The following is a 27,666-nucleotide window of genomic DNA, read 5'->3' as shown; positions in this document are numbered from 1 at the left end:
AGTACACTGAATGTCACTGACATTGAAATAGACAAAGCTGTTGTAACTATCACAGAGAATTTGTTTCAGGGATTGCTATTTGCTGCATGACATTTAAATAATATGTAAACAGGATTAGTGCTTACTGTACCTACCTATGAAACAGTATTGTGTTCTTCTGGCTAATCTATGTCACAATTATTAAGATTATGCTAATATTCTGAGCTCCTGTACCTCTACAAGTAACAGAATGCTTCCAGTATCCCTCTAGGATTAGCTATAGACAGAGCACAAGTTTCATACAGATCACTTACATTCATCTTGAGCCTCCCAATAATACAGAGGATGATGCCTATGATGCTTTACTTTCAGGAGACATTTACTTGGCTCCAGTGTTTCTTTTTTTTTGTTAAACTTGTTTTTATTGCAAGAATAAAACGAAATCACATGATACAATAATATACGTTTCCATAAAGCAAAAATTGTAGTGATTGTAATATCAAATAGAAAACAGTTTAACAATTTTCTCAAACAATCAGGGCTCCAGTGTTTCTTATAAACATTGAGTAACAGTTCAATATAATTTGATAGTATAATAGAACTCACACATTATACTGGGGTACATCTCAGCTACTTCAAGGGAAATCACCCTAGCACTATCAGCAGGTATCAGCCGGCTCCATGTAATGGACTGTAGGTTGAAAGCAAAGACCTAACTGGGTTCAGTGGGTAACGGATCTTTGAGCTTTGCGGCTATCATTATATTACATGTAACATCGTATGAGTGAGTGAAAAGAAGACAATGGTGAGCACACATATATATCAGTGCTGCATCGGTTCTCCTAACACCATGTTATGTCTTGGTGTAAAGCACAATACCACAGTGCACCTATTGAAAGGGTTGTTAACCGTTGCATTAATTTTTAGTATGATGTAGAGAGTGATATTCTGAGACAATTTACAATTGGTTTTCATTTGTTATTACTTGTGTTTTTTGAGTTATTAAGCTTTTTATTTAGCAGCTCTCCAGTATGCAATTTCAGCAATATGGTTGGTAGGGTCCAAATTACCCTAGCAACCATGCAATGATTTGAATAAGGAATATGAATGAGGGCCTGAATAGAAAGATGAGTAATAAAAAGTAGCAATAACAATAAATGTGTAGCCTTACAGAGCATTTGTTTCTTTAGATGGGGTCAGTGACATTCACATAATGAATAAACTATAAAACACAAATAATCAAGAACAATTGAAAAGTTTCTTAGAATTAGCTATTCTATAACATACTAAAAGTTAATTTAAAGGTAAAACACCCCTTTAAGGCCCTCACCTGAATTAGGGGAACGCAGGAGAATAATATCGTTCCCATACTAGATACCAGCCTTGATGGCAAAAGTATCACATACACTGTAATTCCAAAATAGGGCAATGTGCATAGAGCAAAATTCAGATACAAATCGCCAGAATTCCAGTGCAATTGTGGGTGCACCCTCTGTCCACTGCAACATGCTTACAATGCACTGATATGGATCGTTTTGCACTTATGCTTGTGTTAGTAAATTCAGTACAGAAAAGAGACAAGGCTGCTGTATGCTACAGACCTCCAGAAACCCTTCACCTAATTATGTTGCAAAAATAAAGGTCACAGGCCGAGTTTTAAACATTGTCCTCTTGGTTAGGGCAATAGCCTGGGTCCTGCTACTGCCCACACACTCACTACTCCTCTATTTTCTATAGCCAGTGCATGATCTTATCAGTTTATTTAAAACAGTTCAGTCTTTTGCAGAAGGAGATGATATTCAGTATAAATAAACGTAGGCTGTGCATACAAGTGGTTAATTATTGCTTGCTTGGCACTGCCCTCAGTCTTTTATCAGGCACTCGTTTCTCCACATTGCACAGGACTGCCCATTTTGGCCAGGGACAACAGTATTTCTTTAAACAGAACTGCCTTGTTTGCACACTTCTAAAACTAATCTTCTCTCCAGCTGGATATGCAGCATTCATTTTAATAGATTATAACTCTATACAGCTTGGGCCAAAGTGTTAGACTTTATGATTGATATCTGATCAGCTCATGGTCAAATATCACCCAGAAAGTTTGAATGTGGTTCTGTACTGATATGTCTGCATGGGCCACTTGCATTTGAATGATAAAGTCTGCCAACATGAACTTGATTGCTACAAAATTGCGTGATATGCTGAGCTAGTTTGTGCTGAAATCACGTTTGTATCCTGTTCCTGACTTTATGTCGTCAATAAAGTTTAGTTACTATGTAAATCGAATATAGGAACAGATACACCGATGCAGATGCTATGCTGCTACATTGTTTTATTGTCTTGAATAAAACAATGTAGCAGTTTAGCATCTGCATCGGTGTATCTGTTCCTACATTCGATTTACATATGAATTTACATATGGTAAGGCTTTGGGGGATAATTCACCCTACCTCTGTCTACTGAATTGTCTTTTTATATTTAAATACAAATGGGAGTACAGAATACCTTTATTTTAAAGGGGTGGTTCACCTTTAAGGTAAATTTTAGTATATTATAGAATGGCCAATTCTAAACAACTTTTCAATTGGTCTTCATTATTTATTATGTATAAGATTTTAATTAGTTGTCGCCTTAATCAGACTCTTTCCAGCTTTCAAATGGGGGGGGGTCACTGATCCCATTTAAAAACAAATGCTCTGTAAGGCTTAAATTGTATTGGTATTGCTACCTTGTATTACTCATCTTTCTATTCCGTGCCTCTCCTATTCATATCCCAGTCTCTTCTTCAAATCAATGCATGGTTGCTAGGGTGATTTGGTCCCTAGCAACCAGACTGTTGAACTTGCATACTGAAGAGCTGCTGCTGCTGAATAAAAAGCTAAGTAATTCAAAAACCACTAGGGATGCACCGAATTTACTATTTTGGATTCGGCCAAACCCCTGAATCCTTTGCGAGAGATTCGGGCGAATACTGAACAGAATCTGAATCCTAATTTGCATATGCAAATTTAGAGGTGGGAAGGGGAAAACATGTTTTACTTCCTTGTTTTGTGACAAAAAGTCATTTCGGTTCGGCCGGGCAGAAGGATTCGGTCGAATCCGAATCCTGCTGAAAAAGGCCGAATCCTGGGCGAATCCCGAACCGAATCCTGGATTCAGTGCATCCCTAAGAACCACAATAAAAAATTAAAACCAATTGCAAATTTTCTCAGAATATCTCTCTCTCTACGTCATACTAAAAGTTAGTTTAAAGTTGAACAACCCCTTTAAGTTAGCTTTTAGTATGTTTAATACATAAAATTGCTTATTCTAAGCAACTTTTCAACTGGCTTTCATTTTTTCTCTTTTTATAGTTTTAAATTAATTACCTTCTTAATTACCTTCTTAATTAGCTTCTTTTTTATTACTCATGTTTCTATGAGGGCCCCCTCTATTCATATTCCTAAATTCTTAAAGTCTTAAATTCAAATCAATGCATTGTTGCTAGATTCATTTGGACCCTAGCAACCAGATTGCTGAAACTGTAAACTGGAGAGCTGCTGAATACAAAGCTAAATAACTTAAAAAACACAAATAATAAAAAATGTAAACCAATTGCATATTGTCTTAGAATATCACTCTCTACATCATACTAAAAGTTATTTTAAATGTGAACAACACCTTTAAAGGGTATTTTGCTAATCAGTATGATAATGTTGAGCTAGTAGAGGATTTTTTTATAAAAATTTTTTTGATCAATCTTTACTTTGATAAATGTTTTGAGACCAACTAAGGCTTAAATGACATCATTAAAATACATAACACTGTTGTATGAACATACAGTAACTTACTTGAATTCCAAATAGCTTTCTATGCTGGCAAGTGTAATTCCTGGTGATATGACTGTGTCTAGTTCCTTCATGTCAAGTAGGTCGTCTTGTGGTTTATAGCTGAGAATTTAGAAGAACAGGTGTTAAAGTGGACCTGTCACCCAGACACAAAAAACAGTATAATAAAAGTCCTTTTCAAATTAAACATGAAATCCAATTTCAATTTTTTATTAAAGCATTAGTAGCTGTTGTAAGCTCATTTAAAAATCTCAGTTGTCAATCAAATATTGTCTGCCACTCCTCTTTGCCATGGGCATAGAGGCGGGGCAGACAATTACTTTCACTTTCCATTCAGCACTTCATAGATGTCACTGCTCTCCCCACATTCCCCCGTTCTCTTTACCGTTTGAATGTGTAGCCAGGGCATGGGGATGGACCTCAGGTCCCCCATTCTGGTGCACAAACAAGATTCTGAGATGATGCAAGGCTTGCCTTAATAACAGTGTGCACAAAATGGCTGCTGCCTGCTTGTTATAATTTTGAAATCCCAGACTAAAGGAAACAAGATTCAGATAATTTATATAATGTAATTAAAGTTCATTTTGCTTGACTAATGTGATAAAATAAGATATTGAATCATTTTTTTGGGTGACGGGTCCCCTTTAAAGCAACATCAATGGTCCTCTAAAAGATACAGAGCTGATATTGTTTACACCACTGCTACTTCATGTAGTGGTTTGATAATTAGACCAGAGATCTTATATGCAGATCCATGGGCATGCAGGTGGAGATTAAATACGTTAGGGCAGTGCATCAGACCCATAGGCCTCCAGCGAGTTTGCTGGAGAATTAAATAAATTAGAGCAGGAATTCTACATTGGTTTTAAAATACAGTACATAAACTGGATTTTCCAACTCTGCATCAGGCTAGTTTGGGATGGATGTATAAATGATTTCTGTACCTGCCCCCACACAGCTTAAGGTAAATAAATGAGCAAAATTTAAATTGCTTTTTAAACACCCTGTAGTGTTTAACAATAATGAATGTGACTGTCACTTATTTAACTTTGTAAAGGGTTGGCAGCTGGGAGAATGGAGTTTTTTTTAATTAAAGCAGTGTCAGGTTTGTGTACCATAAATATGTATATACAGCATTCAAAGTACCAGAGGTTGCACAAGAAGATTATACAGACTATAGGATTAATTTAAAAGAGACCAACTGCTAGCCTGAACAACAGATCTTTGTTAAAGATTATATTATAAAGGTTTACTTTGCTGTAAGTAACACATTTTGAAAAAACACTACTCACTGGGATAATTCGGTACACCAAAATACTTAAAGGAATGACAATATAATGTACTGTTGCCCTGCACTGGTAAAACTGGTGTGTTTGCTTCAAAAAGACTACTATAGTTTTTATAAACAGGCTGCTGTGTAGCCATGGGGGCAGCCATTCAAGCACTGGACACACAGTAGAAAGCAGATATTTTCTGAAGTATCCTATTGTATACAACAGAGCTTATCTGTTATCTGCTGTCTATCCTGTGCCTTTTCCCCTTTTTAAGCTTTGAATGGCTGCCCCCATGGCTACACAGCAGCTTGTTTATATAAACTATTTTAGAGTTTATGAAGCAAATACACCAGTACATTTTCATTACTTTAGAAGACTTTCATTTTTTTTTTATGTTACTGTACCTTTAATGAAGAATGGACAGCATATCCCCACAAGCTGCCCTTTTACATCTTCAGCTACCCACATGCATGCAGCTTGAACCAGCCAAATTAAACACCTATGGTTCCAAGTGCTGATCATTTCAAGGAATCATTATGTGATTCATTGAGATCAGCGTTGTGACCTCTGATAGCAAATAATAGAAGCCAATGCCTTACCATGAGCAGAGAGGGGGAAGTAATTATACAATAGGAAATGGCAGCTATAACACAGTTTATTTTTGCAATCCAATCAATGAAGTTGACCAAGTGGATCAATGCAGATTTTACAAATTATGGTTGACCAAATTTCCTAGAATCAGATCTCTATGCCAGCAGGAAGGGCATTGTTGTGTTTGCATTTAACTTAAATTATACATCATAAAAGGTGCATAGATTCAGGGCTAGGTGCCAGAGGAATAATTAGACCTCAGCAGGCCCCAGTGTAAATTTTATTTAGGACCGCTAGAAGCCCTGTTTTTCACATATCTTGAAACTGCACACCAGTCATACAAGAACCTGATTGTTGTACACAGAAGACAAGATATAATTTATTTTTTTACAAAAATCTTATACAGCAATAACCGCAATGTTTTAGAACATCCCGGCCAAGCTATTCTTTTATCATACTATCTATTAAAAACTTTCTTTCTTTTTTTCTATGAATATTTCAACATTCAAAAGCGCAAAACCATTATTGAATGGAATTATGGGCCATGGGCAAATGCTGTGTTGACTTTAGACTGAGGGCACACAGAGCATTGGCTTTGCTGCTCTCACCCTGCGTTTTTTTGCAGGTTGAGAGAAGCAGATCCACTCCATTCCCCAGCTCCATTGATTTGCACTGAAAAGTACAGCTTTCAGGAATGCAGGAACACGGAGCAGAGGTCAGGCTGAAAATTATTGGTTTCACATTCTCAGGCTGACTTCCATTCTGCTCCGTGTGCCTCCTAGCAAATGCCGTACTTTTTCAGTACAGATCGATGGGGCTGGGGAAAGGAGCCTATTCGCTTCTCTCAGTCTGCAAATAAAAAGTAGGCAGAGACCAGTGGAGCCAACAAAACTCAGGCTGAGAGCAGTGAAGCCAACAATCAGTGTGCCCACAGGCTAAAGGTGGCCATACACGGGCCGATAAAAGCTGCCGACAGACCGAGTCGGCAGCTTATTGGCCCGTGTATGGGGGCCCCCGACGGGCTTCCCCGATCGAGATCTGGCCGAAAGTCGGCCAGATCTCGATCGGATGGGATTAAAAATCCCGTCGGATCGCGGCCGCATCTGTTCGTTGATGCGGTCCCGCGATCCGACCGCCCGTTTGGCGAACGCTAGGATCCGATCGTTGGGCCCTAGGGCCCACGATCGGATCAGCCCGATATTGCTCACCTCAAGGTGGGCATATCGGAGGGAGATCCGCTCGTTTGGCGACATCGCCAAACGAGCGGATCTATCCGTGTATGGCCACCTTAAGGTAAATCTTCCACTGCCCCTGGATTTACCTATATACACATCTCTTTGTGCTCCTAGAATGGAGTGAAAAAAAGTTGCATCTCTCACTGTATTTGGTTTGTGTGTGCCTTGTAGGGTCGGACTGGGGACACCTGGAAAAAAAGCCAGTGGGCCCCCTGGTCACGAGTAGGGTTGCCACCTGGCTGGTATTTTACCGGCCTGGCCAGTAAAAATGATGGTTGATCCCAATGTTGTTAATAGGGAAAAAAGATAAATATATAGGAAGGCCGGTATTTTTTTCCAGAAAAGGTGGCAACCTTAGTCACGAGTAGGAAAAAAGGTAGACATGGGGGCCGGAGGGGGTTGCGGATGGGGTGTAAATTCACCGCAAGAGGCCTGGGGGTGTGTGTGGGCCACAAAGTAACAACCCAGGTGGGCTCGGGCCACCCAGTTTAACCCTGGTGCCTTGCAAGGTTGTGTATTGGATGGACAGGAGATGGGCGGGGCATGGGCAATAAAGGCCGCAATATTGAGATGATTAGCACTACAACACATATTTAAGGACACAAATGTACAAAGCTGTACCAAAGTGAACTATTGTTTACCAAAGTTGGCAGTAATAGTTAGGCGCCACAGATTTCTTTAACCATAACATCTGCTAATCTAACCAATTGATCCATTAGCTGCAAGCAAATAATATTACCACCTTAGTCCTGAAACCCTGGGATAGATTGGCAACTAAAAAAATATACTTATCTCTGAGGAAAAGCTTAGTTCCCAATGAGTTTTGTCAGCCTAAGGGAGCCCTTCAGACCATGCTACAGAGTTGATGGGATGCACTGTGTTATTTCAGGATGCAGCAAATTATAGCAAATGATTCTGGAACATTCTTCTCACCTATTGTCCTACCAACCCCCAGTCACCTGAATGCTGGGCCAGCTATGCACATTGTTAATGGCACATTGTGAAACCGTGAAACTGCTTAGTGGAAACTTAGCAGCTTGTGTGGCCCTATTCCGTAGGCTATAAGGTGTAGCCAGGGGCGTAACTACAGAGGAAGCAGACCCTGCGGCTGCAGGGGGGCCCAGGAGGTACAGGGGGCCCCATGAGGCTCTCATTGATGAGCAATTTGAACATATATTGGTAAAACAGGACAAACACTGGATATGTTGGGGGCCCTAAAACTAATTTGCTGTGGGGCCCAGCAACATCTAGTTACGCCACTGGATGTAGCTATATCGTAACAAAGGGGGAAATCAATTGTTTCCCAATGACTGAAAAGGAAACTACAGCAACTCCCAGCCAGGTTCTCTTACTAAGCTGCCACAGTGTGCAATGTGTGGGTTTTAGTGCAATTATAGGTGATTTTTTTTTTTAACCTACATTGCAACATTTTTACCCAGCTTTTTTTTTTTTTAACACAGCTATTGAATGTTGTGCCAGCAATGCACATTGTGAAAACTTCAAACTGCTTAGTGGGAAATTAGTAGCTTGTGTGGCCCTTTTCTCTAAGATGTAGCTACAACTTTCAAATCAGTAACTAACTCTGAGCCAGGTTCTTTTACTAACTGCCAAACTGTGTGCAAACTGTGGATTTATAGATTGCCTACAATGCAACTGTGCCTAATCGATAAATCATGCTACCAATCTGTGCCACCGTCAGTGTGGGCATTGCAGAGCAGAAGTTGTTAGTAATTGTCACAGCAATAGCAGCCTGTGAAATAACAGCCTTCCTTAAGGCAAGCCATAAGGCCAAGGGCAGAGGGCAGCCTGCGTATTTTTTTTAGATTCAGAGAAGCGGATTCGCTCCATCTCCATTCATTTGAACCGCTTCCACTTGCATGCAGTCACAAGCAGCAGAACAAAGCAAAGGATTGATAATCAGAAATTCAGCTGTTACAGTTACCAACAACAGTTTTAAGCCACCCTTGGTAACCTGTGAGGCACTGCCGCCTGAAGCTAGTTTCACGACTCACCTCATTGTAGCAGCACCTCCGGCTCCACTACATATGCCCGCATGGACGTGGATCTTATTCAAATAAATGGAGATGAGACACGGATTGGATCTGCTTTTTTCAGCCTCAAAAAAACACACATGCTGAAAGGAGCAGAGCCAACACTACCATGCTATGCCATCTGCCCTTGGCATTATTGAATGGTTTGCTTTCACCAAACCAGGTGCAATTTGCACTCCACACAAGTAAATGTAGCATGTTTATCCGCAATTACCTTATCTTACCTTTATTGCTTTTTTATGACATAATTTTACATACATTTCACACCCAGTGCTTCACCTTGTTCTGTACACCCCAAATGGAGACAAGGAAACCTTCCCAATTTGGTTGGCAAAAACATTTGTGTTCAACTTTGGAAATATTAAGGCTAGAAGTATTGTTATGCCAAAACTTTGGAGCAGTTTTAACAGCCATTACATTAAACTTGTGTTTTAGACGGAAGCAGTATGGAAACATTCAGTCACTACTCATAAGCAGATAATTAGGTGTATTGATGCAGAATAATCCATGCTTAAACTGGTTGCAATAAAGAACCACCAGTAAACCACACAAACAAATCAATATATTATTCCTTTATCTCAAGAGAGAGTTAAATATATTGTTTTCTTGATCACTACTGGGGGGGGGGGGTTCTACTGGTACATTATAAAAACATACAGTGCCTGACAGTATGTTACACATCATCAAGTTAAGAGCAGGGATTTGAAATAACTTTTCCCTTCCCTGTGCTACCCTTGTGTGCTGGCTGGGTTCCTGCTGTTCAGGCAAACTATGACCCCCATAGATCCTTTAATCCCTTCCCTGTGTTCTATGTACACAGTTTGTTCAATAGCCTGCCTGGGGCCCTGGTGCTGGCACTGCACTTTCCTTGATAGCTGAATCTTTTTAACTCTGATTCGCTGACCAGCTGCTGACTGGGTGATATTGAGGGTGGGGGCTGAGTGGTGCAGTCCTGGGCACAGTAATGTACAAAAATACAGAGGGGAAGGTGTGTTACCCAAGTTCTGTCCAGACCAACAGAAATGGCAGCATTAGTTGCCATAAATATAAACAAACTTACTGTTCACTCTTGTACATCACCACTGTTTGTAAAGGCAGGGCAGGAATACACACAAATCTAGTTACCAAGCTAAAGTAAATATAAAGATGCCTCAGCTGCTGAATAACCTCTTGGGAACCAAAGAATTCGGTTACTCCGGTGTCTTTTGTCAAGGGAAAGCATTGCTTGGAAACAAGCTGGTCTGTCAAGGGAACTACAAAAGGGCACAGAAGTTGCATAGGTTACTATGTTAGGCCGTCCTGTTGTTGACACCCAGCAGAGGAGACTGGTCCATTGTGATTTCAGAACAGTAACAACAGGTCAATGTCATACCATGGGACTTTGAGTCAGCACCTCAATGTAATGATATTTACACTATCAGCACTAGCTCATTCCAGTACGAGCTGCAACAATTTAAGCTGCTTGAGGTTCCAAAGGGGTGGGTGAGACAAGTGTCTAGAAACACCCTGGAAGGCTCTTGACGAAAAAGTGACTCCAGTGGCTCCAGGTAACAGACAGACTATAGTCTTGCTAGCTACTTTGAGATGATCTTTAAAGGGATACTGTCATGGGAAAAACATTTTTTTTCAAAATGAATCAGTTAATAGTGCTGCTCCAGCAGAATTCTGTACTGAAATTCATTTCTTAAAAGAGCAAACAGATTTTTTTTATATTCAATTTTGAAATCTGACATGGGGGCTAGACATATTGTCAATTTCCCAGCTGCCCCAAGTCATGTGACTTGTGCTCTGATAAACTTCAATCACTCTTTACTGCTGTATTGCAAATTGGAGTGATATCACCCCCTCCCTTTTCCCCCCAGCAGCCAAACAAAAGAACAATGGGAAGGTAACCAGATAACAGCTCCCTAACACAAGATAACAGCTGCCTGGTAGATCTAAGAACAACACTCAATAGTAAAAACCCATGTCCCACTGTGACACATTCAGTTACATTGAGAAGGAAAAACAGCAGCCTGCCAGAAAGCATTTCTCTCCTAAAGTGCAGGCACAAGTCACATGACCAGGGCAGCTGGGAAATTGACAAAATGTCTATCCCCATGTCAGATTTCAAAATTGAATATAAAAAATCTGTTTGCTCTTTTGAGAAATGGATTTCAGTGCAGAATTCTGCTGGAGTAGCACTATTAACTGATTCATTTTGGAAAAAAAAAAAAAAATTCCCATGACAGTATCCCTTTAATGTGATTACTTTAATCCAGTGGTATTTATGAACAAGTGCCACTGCTGACACCTGCCTTGTATCATAAGGATTAATTGCTCACATCTTTGGTAACTACACTCTGCCGACAGTTGTGACAGGGAGTTTGACATTATACATCAGGCCTCTGGAGTTCAATAAATCAGCTGGCAGGTTTAGCATTAGCCTAGGTTTGAAAGGTATATGAGAGGTATATGAGTGGGAACATAATGATGTTACATATGATGTTATAGGCATGGGACGGGGATATGGAAATTAACCCCACTGAATGCAAATACCTAAAGGGATACTGTCACAGTAAAATATGTTTTGTTTTGTTTTTTTTAAACATTAATAGTAATCCTGTAGTGAAATCTGTTTTTCAAAAGAGCAACAAATTTTTTATACCTAATTTTGAAATTTGACATGGGGCTAGACATGTTGTCAGTTTCCCCGGTGCTCCCTGTCATGTGACTTGTGCTCTGATAAACTTCAGTCACTCTATACTGCTGCACTGTAAGTTGGAGTGATGTCACACCCCTCCCTTTCCCCCCAGTAGCCTAACAACAGAACAATGGAAAGGTAACCAGACAGCAGCTCCCTGACACAAGATAACAGCTCTCTGGTATAAGATCCAAGTCCCACTGGAACTCCTTCATTTACATTGAGTAGGAGAAACAGTAGCCTGTCAGAAAGCAGTTCCATCATGAATTACTGTCTCTTTCTGAATTCAGGAATTAAATTTTATATGGTAGAGTGGATTATTTGCAGTGTAAACTGTATAATTTAGAAATCATAAAATTCACGACAAAATCCCTTTAAGTCATAGCAAACCCTGCATAATATAACACAATTTTCATTTTAGTTCTTGCCAAAGGCTCTTTCTTCTAACATCCTGTACAAGAACAATATACAGGTATGGGATCCATTATCTGGAAACCCATTATCCAAGAAGCTCCGAATTACAGTAAGGACATTTCCCATAGACTCTATTTCAATCAAATAATTCAAATTTTTAAAAATTATTTCCTATTTCTCTGTAATAAAAAAAAACAATACATTGTACTTACTCCAAACTTAAATATAATTAATCCTTATTGGGGACAAACCAACCCTAATGAAAGAGCTTTGCTTTTGTGTTTGCATTTTGTAGGTATTAAACATAAAATGAACTCATCTACTATTGCTAGGTGCATCGATAACCACAAAAACAGGCCAAGAATTTCACTATACAAGGGAGTCTCATTAATGTTCCCTCTAAATTGTGCGTTTGTGCAAGAGCACACAAATTTTGAGGTCAGCGCACAATAAATTGTGGAGCACACAAAGAATTTTGTGTGAAAACTCAAAATGTTGCATTTATTATTTTAAAAAAACCACACAAAAGATGGGGTTTTTTTGCACACATATGGGGCAAATTCACTAAAGCATGAAGAGGCTAGCGCTAGCGAAAATTCGCCAGTGTGACGTCATTTTGTTACTTCTCCGATTTACTAACGGGTGCTGGCGTAAATTTGCTAGCGAAGTGGATCTACTCTAGTGCTACTTCGCACCCTTGCACCAGGCGAAGTTGCGCTATGGCGAAGGGAAGTAACTACGCTAATTCACTAACTTGCGCATTTTACTGAACGTTACCTCTTGCGCCAGACTTGCCTTCGCCACCTCAGACCAGGCGAAGTGCAATAGAGTAGATAGGGCTTGCTTCAAAAAAGTCCCAAAAAACACTGGAGTCTTTTACTTTTTTATGGGTGATAGGCTGAAAAAGATCGTAAATTGTTTTGGGGGTACCCTCCTTCCCCCTTACATTTCCTAACAAATGGCACCTAAACTATACAGTGGGCACATGTATAGGGCAAAATAACATCTCTATTTTATTTTTGGGAGCTTTCCCGGGCTTGTGTAGTGTAATGTATTTGCCGCTACATATACATCCATTGTACTTTAACTTGGCGCAGTATGCAAATTAGGCATCGCTAGAGTAACTTCGCTTTGCTTGATGAAGTAACGCTAGCGCAACTTTGTTACCTTTCGCTTCCCTGAGCGCAACTTCGGATTTTAGTGGATTAGCGGCGCCCTGGCGAAACTTCGCCAAGCAAAGTGCGTCAAAGCCAGCGCTGGCGCAACTTCGGAGGTAAGTAAGTTTTCCCCTGTACAGTGAGAAGGAACACTGAGGGGCTGATTCACTAAGGGTCGAATATCGAGGGTTAATTAACCCTCGATATTCGACTGGGAATTCAAATCCTTCGACTTCAATATCGAAGTCGAAGGATTTAGCGCAGATAGTATGATCGAACAATTGAAGGATTATTCCTTCGATCGAACGATTCGAAGGATTTAAATCCAACGATCGAAGGAATATCCTTCGATCAAAAAAAAGTTAGGCAAGCCTATGGGGACCTTCCCCATAGGCTAACATTGACTTCGGTAGCTTTTAGATGGCGAACTAGGGGGTCGAAGTATTTTTTAAAGAGACAGTACTTCGACTATCGAATGGTCGAATAGTCAAACGATTTTTACTTTGAATCCTTCGATTCGAAGTCGTAGTCGAAGGTCGAAGCCCATTCGATGGTCGAAGTAGCCCAAAAAAAACTTTGAAATTCGAAGTTTTTTTACTTCAAATCCTTCACTCGAAGTTAGTGAATCGGCCCCTGAGTCTCAGAAATGCAATGTCCAGTATACACATTACTTTTAAGCACACACTTAATTGCGCCAGTTGCACTGCATGTAACTTAAGGGTGTATAAGTCCCTTAATGGCATGGCTATATCGGGGGTAATTCGAACGTTCAGCCATATGGTCGAACGATCGAATTACGATACGCCAAGGGGCTCCGACGGGTCGGTCGGTTAAAAATCAAACCTTCCCGATCGATATCGTGGCCAGATATCGATCGGGAAGACCCGTCGGAAGCCCCCATACACGGGCAGATAAGCAGTCAAATTGGTCGCCCGTGTAAGGCCACCTTTAGTGGCATATAGGGGAAAGATTCGCTCGTTTGGTGATGTCGCCAAACGAGCGAATCTTTGAGTCTATGGCCAGCTTTACAGTCCACATACATGTATGGAGTGCTGCTCATTCTACACGGAAACACTTATTTTTCAGATTTTTATGGTTCTAAAATTTTAATACTTACCATCATTATAAAATATACATTTTGAAAATTTAAGGCTTAGATTAATCTTAGGATTCAGTTCTATTCTCTTCTCCAAGAGTGGATTAACACAGTATTTGATATCAAAGACTACATTGCAGTTATCTTATATTCCAGGGATGCATATATTTTGTGGCCTGTGCATCATATGAGAATCTTGATGAAATTGTGCTGCGTCTTCCACAACTTCATCTGATTAACCAAATAAATGTGATTGTGCGTGCCTTTGTTGCAAATCTATGCAGTTTTGCTGGATATTTGAAGTCTGTCTGGCTTCATTTCTGGTATTCACCATGAGAGTGACGTGTGCACCCTATTCTTTTGGCTCAGCTGAACTGTGGAGATTGACAACATAGAGCACTGACTGAGGGAGCCCTGGAGTGGAGTTATGTACAACTGACTCAACTGACCAAAACTGCACATGCAAACATACATATATGTGCTCAAAAAGCAAAAGTCACCTGGGGTGTACTTATGGTCTTACCTTCAGATTTGTTCTATTACAGGAGAGGACAGAAAGAGGACCATGTAACTGCAGCTGTTCAAGCTAGAAGAGGAACATAAAGAATGACTCCAAGTACATTTTAGGGCCACTCAGACCTCCTATTGTGCAGGAAAGATTTGTGACTAACCTCTACTATAACCTCTACTATGTATATCTGCATTCTGGCCTCATTTTGTTGGAATAAGTACTTGTAACAGTCTGTCTCAATGCATTTTATCCAATTAGACCACTGTTATATGAACACTTGAGTATATTTGTCTGATTTTAACTCTGTGGCTGTGGCATTTTCATTTAATTTGCAAGGATGAGGACTTCCAAGGTTATTATCTCAGAGATATTACATATGCCACAAGCAACATTAGGAAGGCAGCTGGAGTTTAGGGAGATTAATGTGTAGCTGAGAGATTGGTGTAGGTGATGAGAGGTTTGGTTTTCTGGGAAACTGGGCTGATTTTTCAGTTGACTGCAGGCTCTTTGCCAGGGATGTGTTGCATCTCAATGATGATGGTGAAGATGCTTTGGGGAAGAGAATGGCTAGAAGGTTGAAGGAGATGTTAAACTAGGCAGTGGGGGTTGCAATTCTATGGAAGATAGGTTAGATGAGGTAAGGGGCATAGTAACAGAAAATGGGGTGGAGACTTGTCTAAGGGTATAGATAATGGCAGAGAGGACCACAAGTGGCATATACAAAATTGACAGGCTGGTACCAGTATTAAATATATGTTTGCAATTGCAAGATGTCTGACTGGTAAATGGGAGAGCTGAAGGTACTGGAGCACAAATATGATGTAATTATTATTATTATTATTATTATTAATTCTGAAACATGGATTAATGATTCACATGACTGGAGGCTATACTTTGTTTCGGAGGGACAGGGGCTTTAGAAAAAGGAGAAGGGGTATGTCTGTTTGTTAAAGGAACAGTAACATCAAAAAAGTGTTTAAATTAGGTATGCACCGAATCCAGGATATGGCCTTTTTCAGCTGGATTCGGACAAATCCTTCTGCCCGGCCAAACCGAATCAGAATTTGCAATTGCAATTGCAAATTAGGATTCGGATTCGGCTCGGTATTCGGCCGAATCTTTTGCAAAGGATTCGGGGGTTTGGCCGAATTCAAAATAGTGGATTCAGTGCATCCCTAGTTTAAATGGAATGACAATATAATGTACTTGTAAAACTGGTGTGTCTGCTTCAGAAACACTACTATAGTTTATATAAACAAGCTGCTGTGTAGCCATGGGGCAGCCATTCAAGGACAGGACACATAGTAAATAACAGATAAGCTTTATAGAATCCTATTAAATGCTACAGAGCTTATCTTCTATCTGCTGTATAACCTGCTTCTTTTCTCCCTTTTCAATTGCTGCTCCTGTGGCTACACAGCAGCTTGCTTACATAAACTATAGTAGTGTTCTGAAGCAAGCACACCAGTTGTCCCAGTGCAGAGCAACAGTATTACTTTAAAACACTTTCTTTTGTTGGTGTTACTATTCCTTTAAGCAGGATCTAAAAGCCAATATAAAGAAAGAAGTGATAATAGAAAACAAGTAGGGATGCACCGAATCCAGGATTTGGTTCGGGATTCGGCCAAGATTCGGCCTTTTTCAGCAGGGTTCGGCCGAATCCTTGTGCCTGGCCGAATACAAATCCTAATTTGCATATGCAAATTGTGGGGAGGGCGGGATTTCACGTGACTTTTTGTTACAAAACAAGGAAGTAAACCAATTTTCCCCACTTTTTCCTTTCCCGCCCCTAATTTGCGTATGCAAATTAGGATCCGGATTCGGTATTCAGCCAAATCTTTCAAGTTGGATTCGGGAATTCGGCGGAATCCAAAATAGTGGATTCGGTGCATCCCTAAAAACAAGGGAGCTGAACTCTTATGAGTGGAGCTTTTCACAGATTGTACAAAGTGCAGTAAATTAATTATAGGGTTATGCAACAGAGCCCCTGATGTAAGTGAAGAGGAGGAGGCTCAGCTCCTGTTGCAAATAGAAAAGGCTGCTAGGTTGGGGCAAGTGATGATAATAGGTAACTTAATTTCCCAGACTGACTGGAGCAACAGTACTGCCAGGACAATTAATGGGAACAAGTTTCTAAACTTGTTGCATGACAATTTTATATCACAGGTTATTGAGGAGCCAAACAGAAATCATGCTATCTGGATCTAGTGATCTCTAACGACCCAGAACATATAGCAAATGTGCAATAGTGACCAAAATGTTATCTAATTTAATGGTTGGTGCAAAAACAAATATAAACTGAGGCAACAAAAACTCTGAATTTCAGAAAAGTACGTTTTAGCTCCTTCAGGCTAGTACCAGAGTTTGCAGATCTTCTGTGAAGACCAAGATCAGCAAATCTCTGCCGCTATCTGAAGCGTAGTACTTCAGTGCATAGATTGGGGAATTATGTTTTCTGCTAAAAACATTGATCAAAAATGGTTGTAATTTAAAAAATCAAATCATGACTGTTCTCAGTTATAAGAAAGTTAATAGAGGTTAATAAGAAGCTAGACAGTGGGGGTGCAGTAAGTCTGATCTATTTGGATTTTGCCAAAGCACTTCATACAGTGCCCCACAAATTATGCTTTCTAAACTAATGTCTGTTGGGCTTAGTAAAGTGTTTTGTACATGAATAGAAAACTAGCTACAGGATCAAGTACAAAGGGGGCTGTTAATGGTACATTCTCTACTTGGACTAAGGTTCTTAGTGGGGTCCCCAAGGTTCGTTACTGGGCCCACTTTCATTTAACTTGTTCATTGTGTTGAAAGTAATGTATCAGTGTTTGAAGATGAATACAAAATTATGCAGCCAAATAAATTCCATCCAGGATGTGGCATCCTTGCAACAGGATCTTGACAAACTGGCAGTGTGGGCGACTATGTGGCAGATGAGATTCAATGTTGATAAATATAAGGTCATGCACCTTGAATATAAAAATATGCAAGCCATTTATACCCTTGATGGGACTGCACTAGGCATATTCATAATGGAGATGGACCTTGGCGACAAACCTCTTCAAGCGGTTGAAGGGACCTCAGCCATTGACTTTTACATGACCTCAACAGGTTTTAGCTGGAGTATTTCTTGGAGTCCTTATAATAATAATAATAAACTTAAATGTATCAAGCAATGCATGTCAGCAGCCGCATGGGCAAAAAAGGGTTTGAGCTGTATTAAAAGAGGTACAGATTTGCAGGAGGAGGGGATTATTCTTCCACTTTACAGAGCTCTGTTAAGGCCTCACTAATAATATACTGTGTAGTTTTAGGGATAAGGGATATTATTGCATTGGAGAGAGCCCAGAGAAGGGCAACTAAGGTGGTAAGGCTAGGGCCAGACAACGGGGTATATTTATCAAAGAGTGAAGTTAGACATCGCCACAGTCGACGATCGTGAAATACCGCCTATCTCCATTTTTATGGGATTTTTAAAGGCATATTTAATCGAAGGGTGAAATAGAAAGTTCACCATTTGATACGCCTTTAAAAATCCCGTAGAAATGTATAGAGAGAGACGGTATTTCACGCTAGTGGACTGCGGCGATCTCTAACTTCACTCTTTCATAAATATACCCCAATGTATTACATAGCGGATTCTCCGCAGGCATTCTAATGCCATCTTAAATAGGAAGGACAAGTTGCAGGAACTATGATGATTTCCTTCCCTAAGGTAGCAAAATCTGTTGGTGGAGAAATGACTCATGCATTAAACAAGAAACAATTATTCAATGAAGCAATATCATTCATGGAGTACCTGATTTGTATTTCTTACGACAGTTTCAAAACCTGCCCAAGGTGTGGGGTGGCTTGAATATACTGCCTTGGCAATCATAACAAGAGCAAACATCTCTGCCAGTAATCTTTATTTAAAAATGCAAATATTCTGCTTCAAGCACTTTTTGCAAGTTATTGAATGTGTTCTTGCTTGAACTGAATGACAATCACTTTCACTTGAAAAAGGTTCACTGGAAGAGTTGGACAATTAGGGGACAGCACAGTTTTTTTTTTTTGGGTGGGTTTGCCCCAAATTTGTGCAATTTTCCAGTAAGTGATTGTGAGAAATAAAAAATGTCTCTTTCCCTATTGACTCCCTTTTAAACAATAAAATTAAGATATTCGGGAATATAGTAATGGGTTAATTTGTAATTGCTCTGTAAAATATACAAAACATGGAAATACGTGAGTTTACATTGCTTCAGTTGATCGGGATTACTGTTCCTCTGGCCTCTTATTCCTTCACTGCATAGAATCATAAGCACCTTTAAATATTGACTGGTAACAGATTAAAATTCAGTACAACATTTTAAATACAAATGACAAATTGGAATAACTGATACTACTCTATTTTGCACACTGTTTATCTAGGGAGTTGCATGAATATTAAGAGGGTTATTTATCAAAGGAAGAGTTGATTTTACCCGAAAAATTTAAAATTTCTGGTTATTAAAAAAACTTGATTTTTTTGGTATTTTTTTTTTAAAAAAAACTTCGAGATTTATTATTATTATAAACCTGGAAATAGCTTGAATCCACAAGTACTCCAGCTAAAACCTGTTGAGGTCATGTAAAAGTCAATGGCTGAGGTCCCTTCAACCGCTTGAAGAGGTTTGTCGCCTTCATGATGCTCAGAGTTATAGCCGAAAACTCTATTAATTTGAGTTTTCGGGTTCTTCACCCCAATCGAGTTTTTTCCATTCAAGTGTTTTCTTAGATCAGAAAACAGTTGAGTTGTGAGTTCATTCGAGGTATTAAAAAAAATCACAAACCTCTAAAACTCAACCTTTGATAAATAACCCCCAAAATGTATGCATCCATTTCAGTGTGTCAAATCTGACTAAATTGGGCAAATCTGTATATTATGGCTTCATAATTTTCAGTACTAACAAAAATGTAAATGGGGCTTAACTTCATAGGCCTGGCCTTGGCATTTAAATGTGTATGAAAATAAAGTAATGAAAAAAACACCATATTTTGATATGTGAGTATACATTTAAGTGAAATATTTTGCTTAAAGGGGAACTACATGTTCAGTGTGTTTATATATGATATATATATACTGTATGAAATTACTATTTATCTATATTGTGCCAACATATTCTGCAGGACTTTACAGAGATTATGCATCAGTCATTACCCCAGTGAAACTTAGAATCTAAAGCTCCTATTGCATTAATACACAATAAGGTCAATTTTATCAGAAGGCACTCCAAGAAATACCAACGTTTTAGGCCAAATAGCTGAAAACAAATATGTTGGAGTACACATGAGCACATGCATCCAAGATGGCCACATAATGGGCTAGTTCCAAGCTAAGACTACAGAAAATCCCCATCATTAGGTTCCGCAATCTATTTTTTAAGCACATCAGGGACTTCCACTAGAGTCTGGCACTCTGCTTATCATGGGAAAGCGAAGCTACCCACAGCAGAAAGACTCCATAGACCGTTACACTGTGAAGAAGACCTCCATACACTAGCTATTCTGAAGCAGCTCTGGGATGGTGGTCACCGATTTTGTAAGGCAGTTGTTACAATTGATACAATAGTTGCTAATCTTCCCCCAGATGCAGCTGGAAAAAATGTGTCAACTACTGTAGCAAATTGTAACAGTTCAGAATCTGCACTTGAATTACTAAACTGCCAGAATGAAATGCCAGAGACAGGAACACTTAACTTTAATTTTAGAAAAACTGTAAAAAAAAATATGTTATGGAAAGCTTTAAAAAAAAAATAAATAAATAAAAAAGTATTTATTTCTGGTGAACAATCTGAAAATAAAAGCGTTTGGAAGGTGGACAACTATTTTAAATGTGAATATTGCCCTTTATACAGCAAACTAATGCTTTAGTTACTGGACTGTTGCCTCACCCTTCATACTTTTCTTTGAAAATTGGGCTTTACTTTCTGCTACCTTGGACAACTAAAAACTCAACACTGCTCTTCTTTCACTGACAGGTAGGGTTGCCACCTTTTTTAGAAAAAAAAATACCGGCCTTCCTATATATTTATCTTTTTCCCCTATTAATAACATTGGGCTCAACCATCATTTTTACCATGTGGCAACCCTACTTACAAGGTAATTTTTCCATTCATGTGCTGTGCCTCTCCTTTTCTTTTACTCTGTAGCCCCATTTTGATCCTGTTCTGATTTACTGTGTAATTTTTCCAATCATGTGCTGTGCTTCTGTGCCTCACTCTGCAGCCCCATTTTAATCCTGTTCTGATAGATTTACTTGGTATTTTTTTCCATTCATGTATTGTGCCTCTCCTGTGCTTCACTCTGTAGACCCATTTTAATCCTGCTCTGCTAGATTTACTGTGTAATGTTTCCATTCATGTGCTGTGCTTCTGTGCTTTACTATGCAGCCCCATTTAAATTCTGCTACATAATTTTTCCATTAATTTCCAGCTCCTGGATTTTATTCTGACCCTGTCTGCCCCAAACTGAACATTCTTGCCTTCTCAATTAATGTCAGGTATGAACTAAATCTGCATGATTTGTAGGGATGCACCAAATCCAGGATACGGTTGGGGATTCGGCGAGGAGGCAAATATCGTGACTTTTTGTCACAAAACAAGGAAGTAAAAAATGGTTTCCCCTTCCCACCCCTAATTTGCATATGCAAATTAGGATTTGGTTCGGTATTCGGACAAATCTTCGCGAAGGATTCGGGGGTTAGGCCAAATCCAAAATAGTGGATTTGGTGCATCCATAGTGATTTGTCACTCCCTCGTACCTATCTAGTCATTCTTTAAATTTAGAGACACTATGGGGACTGCTTGCAGGGTGGCAGGCTTACAATTCAAAGGCTTAATTAAAGTATGAGGCTTTAAAGGGGTTGTTCACCTTCCAAACAGTTTTTTCAATTCAGTTGTTTTTAGATTGTTCCCCAGAAACAAAGACTTTTTTCAAATACTTTCCATTATTTATCTTTTACGTTTTTTCCAAAATCTAAGTGTAAAGTTGAATGTTTGTGTCTGTGATGTTTGAGTCTGGCAGCTCAGTAATTCAGGTGCAGACTCTGAACTGTTACAATTTTGCAACATTGAGTTGATCCATTTCTCAGCAGCATCTCTGGAGTATTAGCAACAATTGTATCAAGTCTAACAGCTGCCTGTAATGAAACCCAGAGATTCTGCTCAGCAGGGACAAAGATAAGAAATGTATCAACTAAATGTATCCATTTAGAACAGTTTACAGGATCGGCGACCCCCCCTCCCAGAGCTGCTTCAGAAGGAGAGAAATTACACTTTACACTTCAATATTAGAAAAACCGTCACACATAGAAAATAGAAAGTCATTGGAAAAAGTCGTTATTTCTGGTGATCTATCTGAAACCAACTAGTTGTTTGAAGGTGAACAACCCCTTTAAGTATGGAGTTAGAAATTTATTTTTTGTTGACTCTCTCAATCTGGAAATATGCAAAGAAATAATACAACCTGTTCCAGACTGACCCCAATTTTCGGTAACCCACATTTTCCCTCAGGTGTATCCAAAGCATTTGCTGCACAATGGCAGAGGATAGGCTGAGAGACTTTTACAACCCAATGCATACATTTTAATTCTTCCAGAAAATGTTTGGCCTCAGCAACATAATGGTCTACCAATATATCTAAACTAGACACTTGATTTGAAAGCAACAGGTTCTCAACTGCCATTAGCACCCACCCCTCCTACAAGTTGAAGACAGCAAACCTGACACTTACAGCTACTAAATGCCCAATAGAACACAACTGGTAAAAGTTACAGCCCCAGTCTTGACATAACTCAAATTTGCAATTCTGGACAACTCACGCATGGAATACCTAGTAACTTTAGGCTAGGGCCAAAATTAGCCTGCTTAAATACACAGGACGATTTCAGCTCCAAAAGTGAGCAATAGCCTCTTCTTTCACATCTGGAACCATTGTGTTGGCTCTGGCACAACACAATTGGTGGATTTTGGAGCAAAACAGAAGAAGGAGGCTACTCCCCGTAATAGGTGTTGAAATTGGCCTGCGTATTTCAGCATGTTGACTTTGGTCCTGTGTGGTCCTAGCCTTACACAGCCTTAAAGTATGGACACAATGAGACCTGTTGCATCCTCCAACCAAATGATTCGTTTCCAAATGGAGAACTCTTCTGCTAGGGCCAGATGGGCCAAAATCAGCCCCTACCATGAGCGGCATTCTTGTCTGGAACCCATGTGTCGGCTCCTACACACAAGTTCTGTAAGCAAATGAAGAAGTAGGATACTGCTCACGGTGGGGGCTGAAAACAACCTGCAGCTCTTGAAGGTTTTTTTCTTCCCCAGACCAGTATCCTGTCTGGTAAGACAACTTATTGCTGAGACTATATACTACCTATTTATAGCTTACAACAGTTGACCTTACATGCTACTGCCTGCAACCCCCAGGCTTGCACATGTTCTTACTTTCCCTTTTTTGCCTTTTTATTCCTTTGTTTTTTTTCCATATCATCATGTGATTAAAATTGCTAGACATTCCCACTAAATGGTTCTTACTGCTTATATGCAACTCTAGTAAGAACTTTTCGTTATATAAAGCTCAACCAGCCATTTCTGACTATTTTTATTTCTCATATCATTCCAATTGATAAAACTTTAAAAGTTAAATATTTTTATTTAGTTCACATGTCTTTTGTGCTGCAAGGTACTGAGGTTCAAAGTGTTATTTTGGTTATTTTCGTTTTTTTAAATAGAAGCTGTGTGTATTTTATTTTACAGAACCAGTGCTGGGCTTGGACTGGCCTCAACAGCTCAGGGAAAAAAACCAGAATGAAAATAAAGGAGAAGCACTATGACAAGCAGGAGCCCCTGTACCGGTTCTCTAGTTCTACTTATATGCACATCGTTGGCTGCTAACAAATGAACTGATTGAGCCAGCTAATTTACATGGATTTGTATAGACTCATGAGATTGTGAGTTCTATATTTTGCACTCACAGTGCTACATGCACCTATACAGCCATTACTGCCAGTGGAGGCCCATGGGCCATGTGCAAGCTCTGAACTACCTTGTTATGTTTCCCCCACCAATGCCCCATTCATCAACCTTTCTGAACACTGAATAATTTCCTTCTCCCCCCCCCTTGTGTGGGTGTGTGTGTGTATGTGTGGGGCTGTGTGTTTTGCAACATTTACACAAGATTTAGTTCTTTTTTTTACACCATGCAGACTCTTCAAATCTCAGTTTGTCCCACCCCTGACTGTTCAAATAACCTAAACATAAGATCCTGTATGACCAGATGGTTAAACTAATTTACTTAGCAGTGTAATACAAAGATTGACTGACAGGTATTGGGTGTATATAATGTATACCATTAACATGTATCTGTTTATATGTTTGTAACTGTTTTCAGAACCAGGGCTGCATAATTTACCTCATAACATGCTATGCTCCTTTGGACAAGATTTGGTGTGAAGCATCCTCGGTCAATTTTGATGTAGGATGCATTCCTGAAAACAAAAAGGGTAGTTGTTACTTGATGTTGAGGTCATAAATTACAAGACTAGTCAAGTCAGTGTGGATGCTTTATTCTGGAATGACCACCTATAAAAACATTAATCCCACCACTGTTAACTTTCACAACCAAGACGATATTGTCTGCTCCTTCTCAAGACAATAAGTTACACATTTGAATACCAGGCTTGGGAGAGCGGGTACTTATGAATACACTGGGGAATGGAAGGTTACTAATGGCTCCATAACCTAGCCTTCTTTATGCACAATTCCATGCTCCTCCTGCCTAGTCACGGTTACTCAAGCACAAACCATTCACTTAATAGCCTTAAGCAAGGGCTTTGATGAACTACAACTCTTCTACTGTTAAAGAGCAAAAATACAAATCTGCCTAATAAAATAAAATTTAATCCTAACACTCTCCAATATACATTTTTAGTGCTTTTTAAATGTAAAAACAATTGCTATTGAAAGCAGCATTTGCCTAAAACTGACCATATATTTAAAGATTTTTAAAATATTGTTTCGTTATCGTGAGACATCGATTATCTCGAAACGATCGTTTAAATGTACGATTTGGACATCGACTAAAAAGACCATTTCAAGCGATATTGCCAGGAAAACTGAGGGCAGCTGCCTGCTTGGACCTGCAAACATAGATAGATTGCACTGGGGCCGATAACATTTTTTTAACCTGCCCGATAAATTTTCTGACAGATGTCGGATGAAAAATCTTAAAATGCATGATCGTTCGATTCCCACTAACCTCACGATAATTTGACGGATTGGTCGGATTGCACTAAAATCGATCGTTCATCAACGAAAGATCTTTGCGTCTATGGGGACCTTAACTCCTAGTTGCTACTTTTCAAATAATGTTGCAAAAATCATAGTTCCCAAGCAAACAGTATGTCAATGGGCTTGTCTTGTCTTACATTGTATCAACAATCTGAGCCACCAGAGCAGAGAACAGAAAGGGACAAACACTGCTTTCAATAGCAATACACATACAAATAACGTAAAAACCATAGATGTATGTATATTGCAAAGTTGCTTAGAATTATGTTTTATTTTATTAGGCAAAAAATATTTTTGGGTTAACATTCCCTTTAAGGAAAAGCCCACATAAGTGATGAATCTTGAAAGGAACTTGCTACACAGAAAGAAAGAAGGATTGGACTACCAAAGTACCTGAAGAATGCCCAGTGAGCAAAGCGCCTAGTGGGCCCCAGCCTAGGAGAATTATTTCCCCCATGGACCCATATAAAAGCCTATGCCAGTATCTATAAATTATTGGAATAAAAGGAAATTGTGTTCTCTGATGGGTCCCAACCATAATCGTTACTAAGTAGTTTTTGGGAGGGACATGTAGACCTAGTGACGTCATTTGCAGCATCCCTGATGTCATCAGAAACTCATTTTAACATACTTTCCCAATTAATTACGCTGTGCTTCCATTTCTCATCTTTCCTCTCTGTACAGCAGTGGTCACATTTGGAGCTGAGATGTCATTTTTCACCCCTGAATATAATTAGCAGGACCACTTCCCACAGCCTTTGCCAGCAGCTGTCTCTGGTGACACTTTTGGGTGTATATGGTATTTGACCCCCTGCTGTCATCCGTAGAAAGTAGCATTTGCTGTGTCCAGCTCAAGCCTGTCCAAACTGCAACCCTAAAAGTGTTTACTTTTAACTAACTACAACTCCCAACATCCTCTGCACAGAGTTGCAGATTTACATCCACCACAGGGGAGCAGGTTGAGGACCATAAAAACAACTAAAAATGTACCATATTTATAGACACAGACACAGCCTAAAAGCCCCTAAGAGCCCAGGGCATATTCTTTCTGTGTTCTATCCTACAAACAGCCCAATAAAACAGGTAACCCACAGCAAAGTGAATTCTAATCCAAGTGTAATTGCTGGAAGTTGTAGTTTCATACCAGAAGCATGTGACAACCAGCCCAACGCTGTCACACCCACAGAGCTTACGCCGCAGTGCGTGCACGGCCAGTCCACCCGCCCCACCACCAGGGGGACGAGCACGTTGTGCGTGCCTTAGAGCGCGTCCCCGCACTGCCCCATCGCGTGGTCTGCTTTGGCTTCCATATTGCAGCAGTGTAGCTCTGGGAGGCCGCCCGGTGACCGAATCATCATAGTTGCAATCTATCTTTGGCTCTACCCGATTGTTCGTCCCTTGCTCTGCACACTAGTTGTCAGTGGGAGCCCCCGCCCCGGTGCCTTGCAGTCCCGTCCCCTAACGGGGAGGTTGATTGGGGAACGGGACATGGCGGCTCAGGTGGAGGCTCCGCTGCTACCCGCGACCCCGCTGCCGCCGCCCCTACAGCAGCCGCTTGGGGAGATGATAGAGGATAGGCGGCTGGAGGGAGGGAAGCAGCGCCCGGCCAAAGAGGACGACGGCAGCGGAGGCGAGGAAGCGCCGTTTCGTAAGGAGTTTGTAGAGGCTCCCCCACCCAAGGTGAACCCCTGGATGAAGGCTGGCGGGAGTACCGTAAATGGGCAGCTGCCCGTAGGTGAGTCATTGGCAACCTCTAACAGGCTCAGGGGTGTATACGATGCTGTATTTCCCCTGTCACCCAATGGAATAATCCTGGGGCTTCCCTTATTCACTACTAGTCTCCCACAAAACTGATCCCCCCATATCTTTGCTATTGGGTGTGTCTGCCAATGATTACTTGCGTGCTGTGCCTGCTGCAGGACTATATTGGGAGCAACCACTTGCTTGGGGGGGGGGGTATGGTGACTGCTTCATGCACTTACATATTTCAGGGATCCGTGTGCTGGCTCCTGGTTAACCCATATCATTTTACTGGGAGCAGCCACTCTGGGGCGGGCGCTTAGCATGTTGGCTGTCGGTCAACTCATGTAGTTACATATTCTAGGAGTTAATATGGTGGCGGCTGTTCATGCGGATCCTTTTGCTCAGAGTTTGCCCCATGCGGATTCCTACAGTGGCAGCTAATGAGTCACGGTGATGGGGTAATCCCTTGCGTTTTCTCATACTTTCAATTACTGTGAATGTATTCTACTCGTTAGCCCAAACATTGGAGACGTGTACTTGTACATGATCCCCCCATGTGCTGTTCTCATTGACTTCTAATAGGGGGAGTATTGGTATGGGGTTGGGGATCGCTCTGCTTGTGATCATGGGGGGTTGTAAACTCGTTATACAATTGTCTATTATAAAGCAATTTGGTGGCTGCTTGCCATATTCTAGTGCAGAGATCCCCAACCTTTTTTTTTTTTACCCATGAGTTACATTCAAGCGTAAAAAGAGTTGGGGAGCAACACAAGCATGACTAAAATCCCTTGGGGTGCCAAATAA

The 27,666-nt window shown here is 40.2% G+C and overlaps 1 protein-coding gene and 2 long non-coding RNA genes across 7 annotated transcripts in view; 2 read left to right on the top strand and 1 right to left on the bottom strand.

The window, feature by feature from the left end:
• LOC108710837 overlaps window positions 1-24,347 on the top strand; it is a 41,761-nt gene extending 17,414 nt beyond the window's left edge. The window contains exons 3-5 of the long non-coding RNA XR_005966232.1: window positions 14,853-14,923; window positions 21,269-21,335; window positions 23,587-24,347. This is a non-coding gene — a long non-coding RNA (uncharacterized LOC108710837). The remainder of the gene's footprint in view (window positions 1-14,852; window positions 14,924-21,268; window positions 21,336-23,586) is intronic.
• LOC121401429 lies at window positions 410-27,666 on the bottom strand. Of its 2 annotated transcripts, none has more exons than XR_005966233.1 (5): window positions 27,102-27,666; window positions 24,242-24,317; window positions 14,831-14,893; window positions 3,810-3,908; window positions 410-670 (listed from the first exon to the last, which is right to left on the bottom strand). It is a non-coding gene; the product is annotated as an uncharacterized LOC121401429 (long non-coding RNA). The 2 variants fall into 2 exon arrangements; XR_005966234.1 differs by lacking the exon at window positions 27,102-27,666 and adding an exon at window positions 26,264-26,394.
• larp1.L (La ribonucleoprotein domain family member 1 L homeolog) overlaps window positions 26,360-27,666 on the top strand; it is a 46,798-nt gene continuing 45,491 nt past the window's right edge. For 2 of the 4 annotated variants that reach the window (XM_041585248.1, XM_041585247.1), the window contains exon 1: window positions 26,390-26,854. In XM_041585248.1, coding sequence (XP_041441182.1) covers window positions 26,608-26,854 — 247 coding nt within the window. In that variant the 5' untranslated portion in view covers window positions 26,390-26,607. 4 annotated transcript variants of the gene reach the window in all.

This window comes from Xenopus laevis, chromosome 3L (genome assembly GCF_017654675.1).
Source record: "Xenopus laevis strain J_2021 chromosome 3L, Xenopus_laevis_v10.1, whole genome shotgun sequence".
NCBI classification, from domain to species: domain Eukaryota; kingdom Metazoa; phylum Chordata; class Amphibia; order Anura; family Pipidae; genus Xenopus; species Xenopus laevis.
Note: the sequence above shows the minus strand (reverse complement) of the source record. Positions and strands in the feature narration are given on the sequence as shown.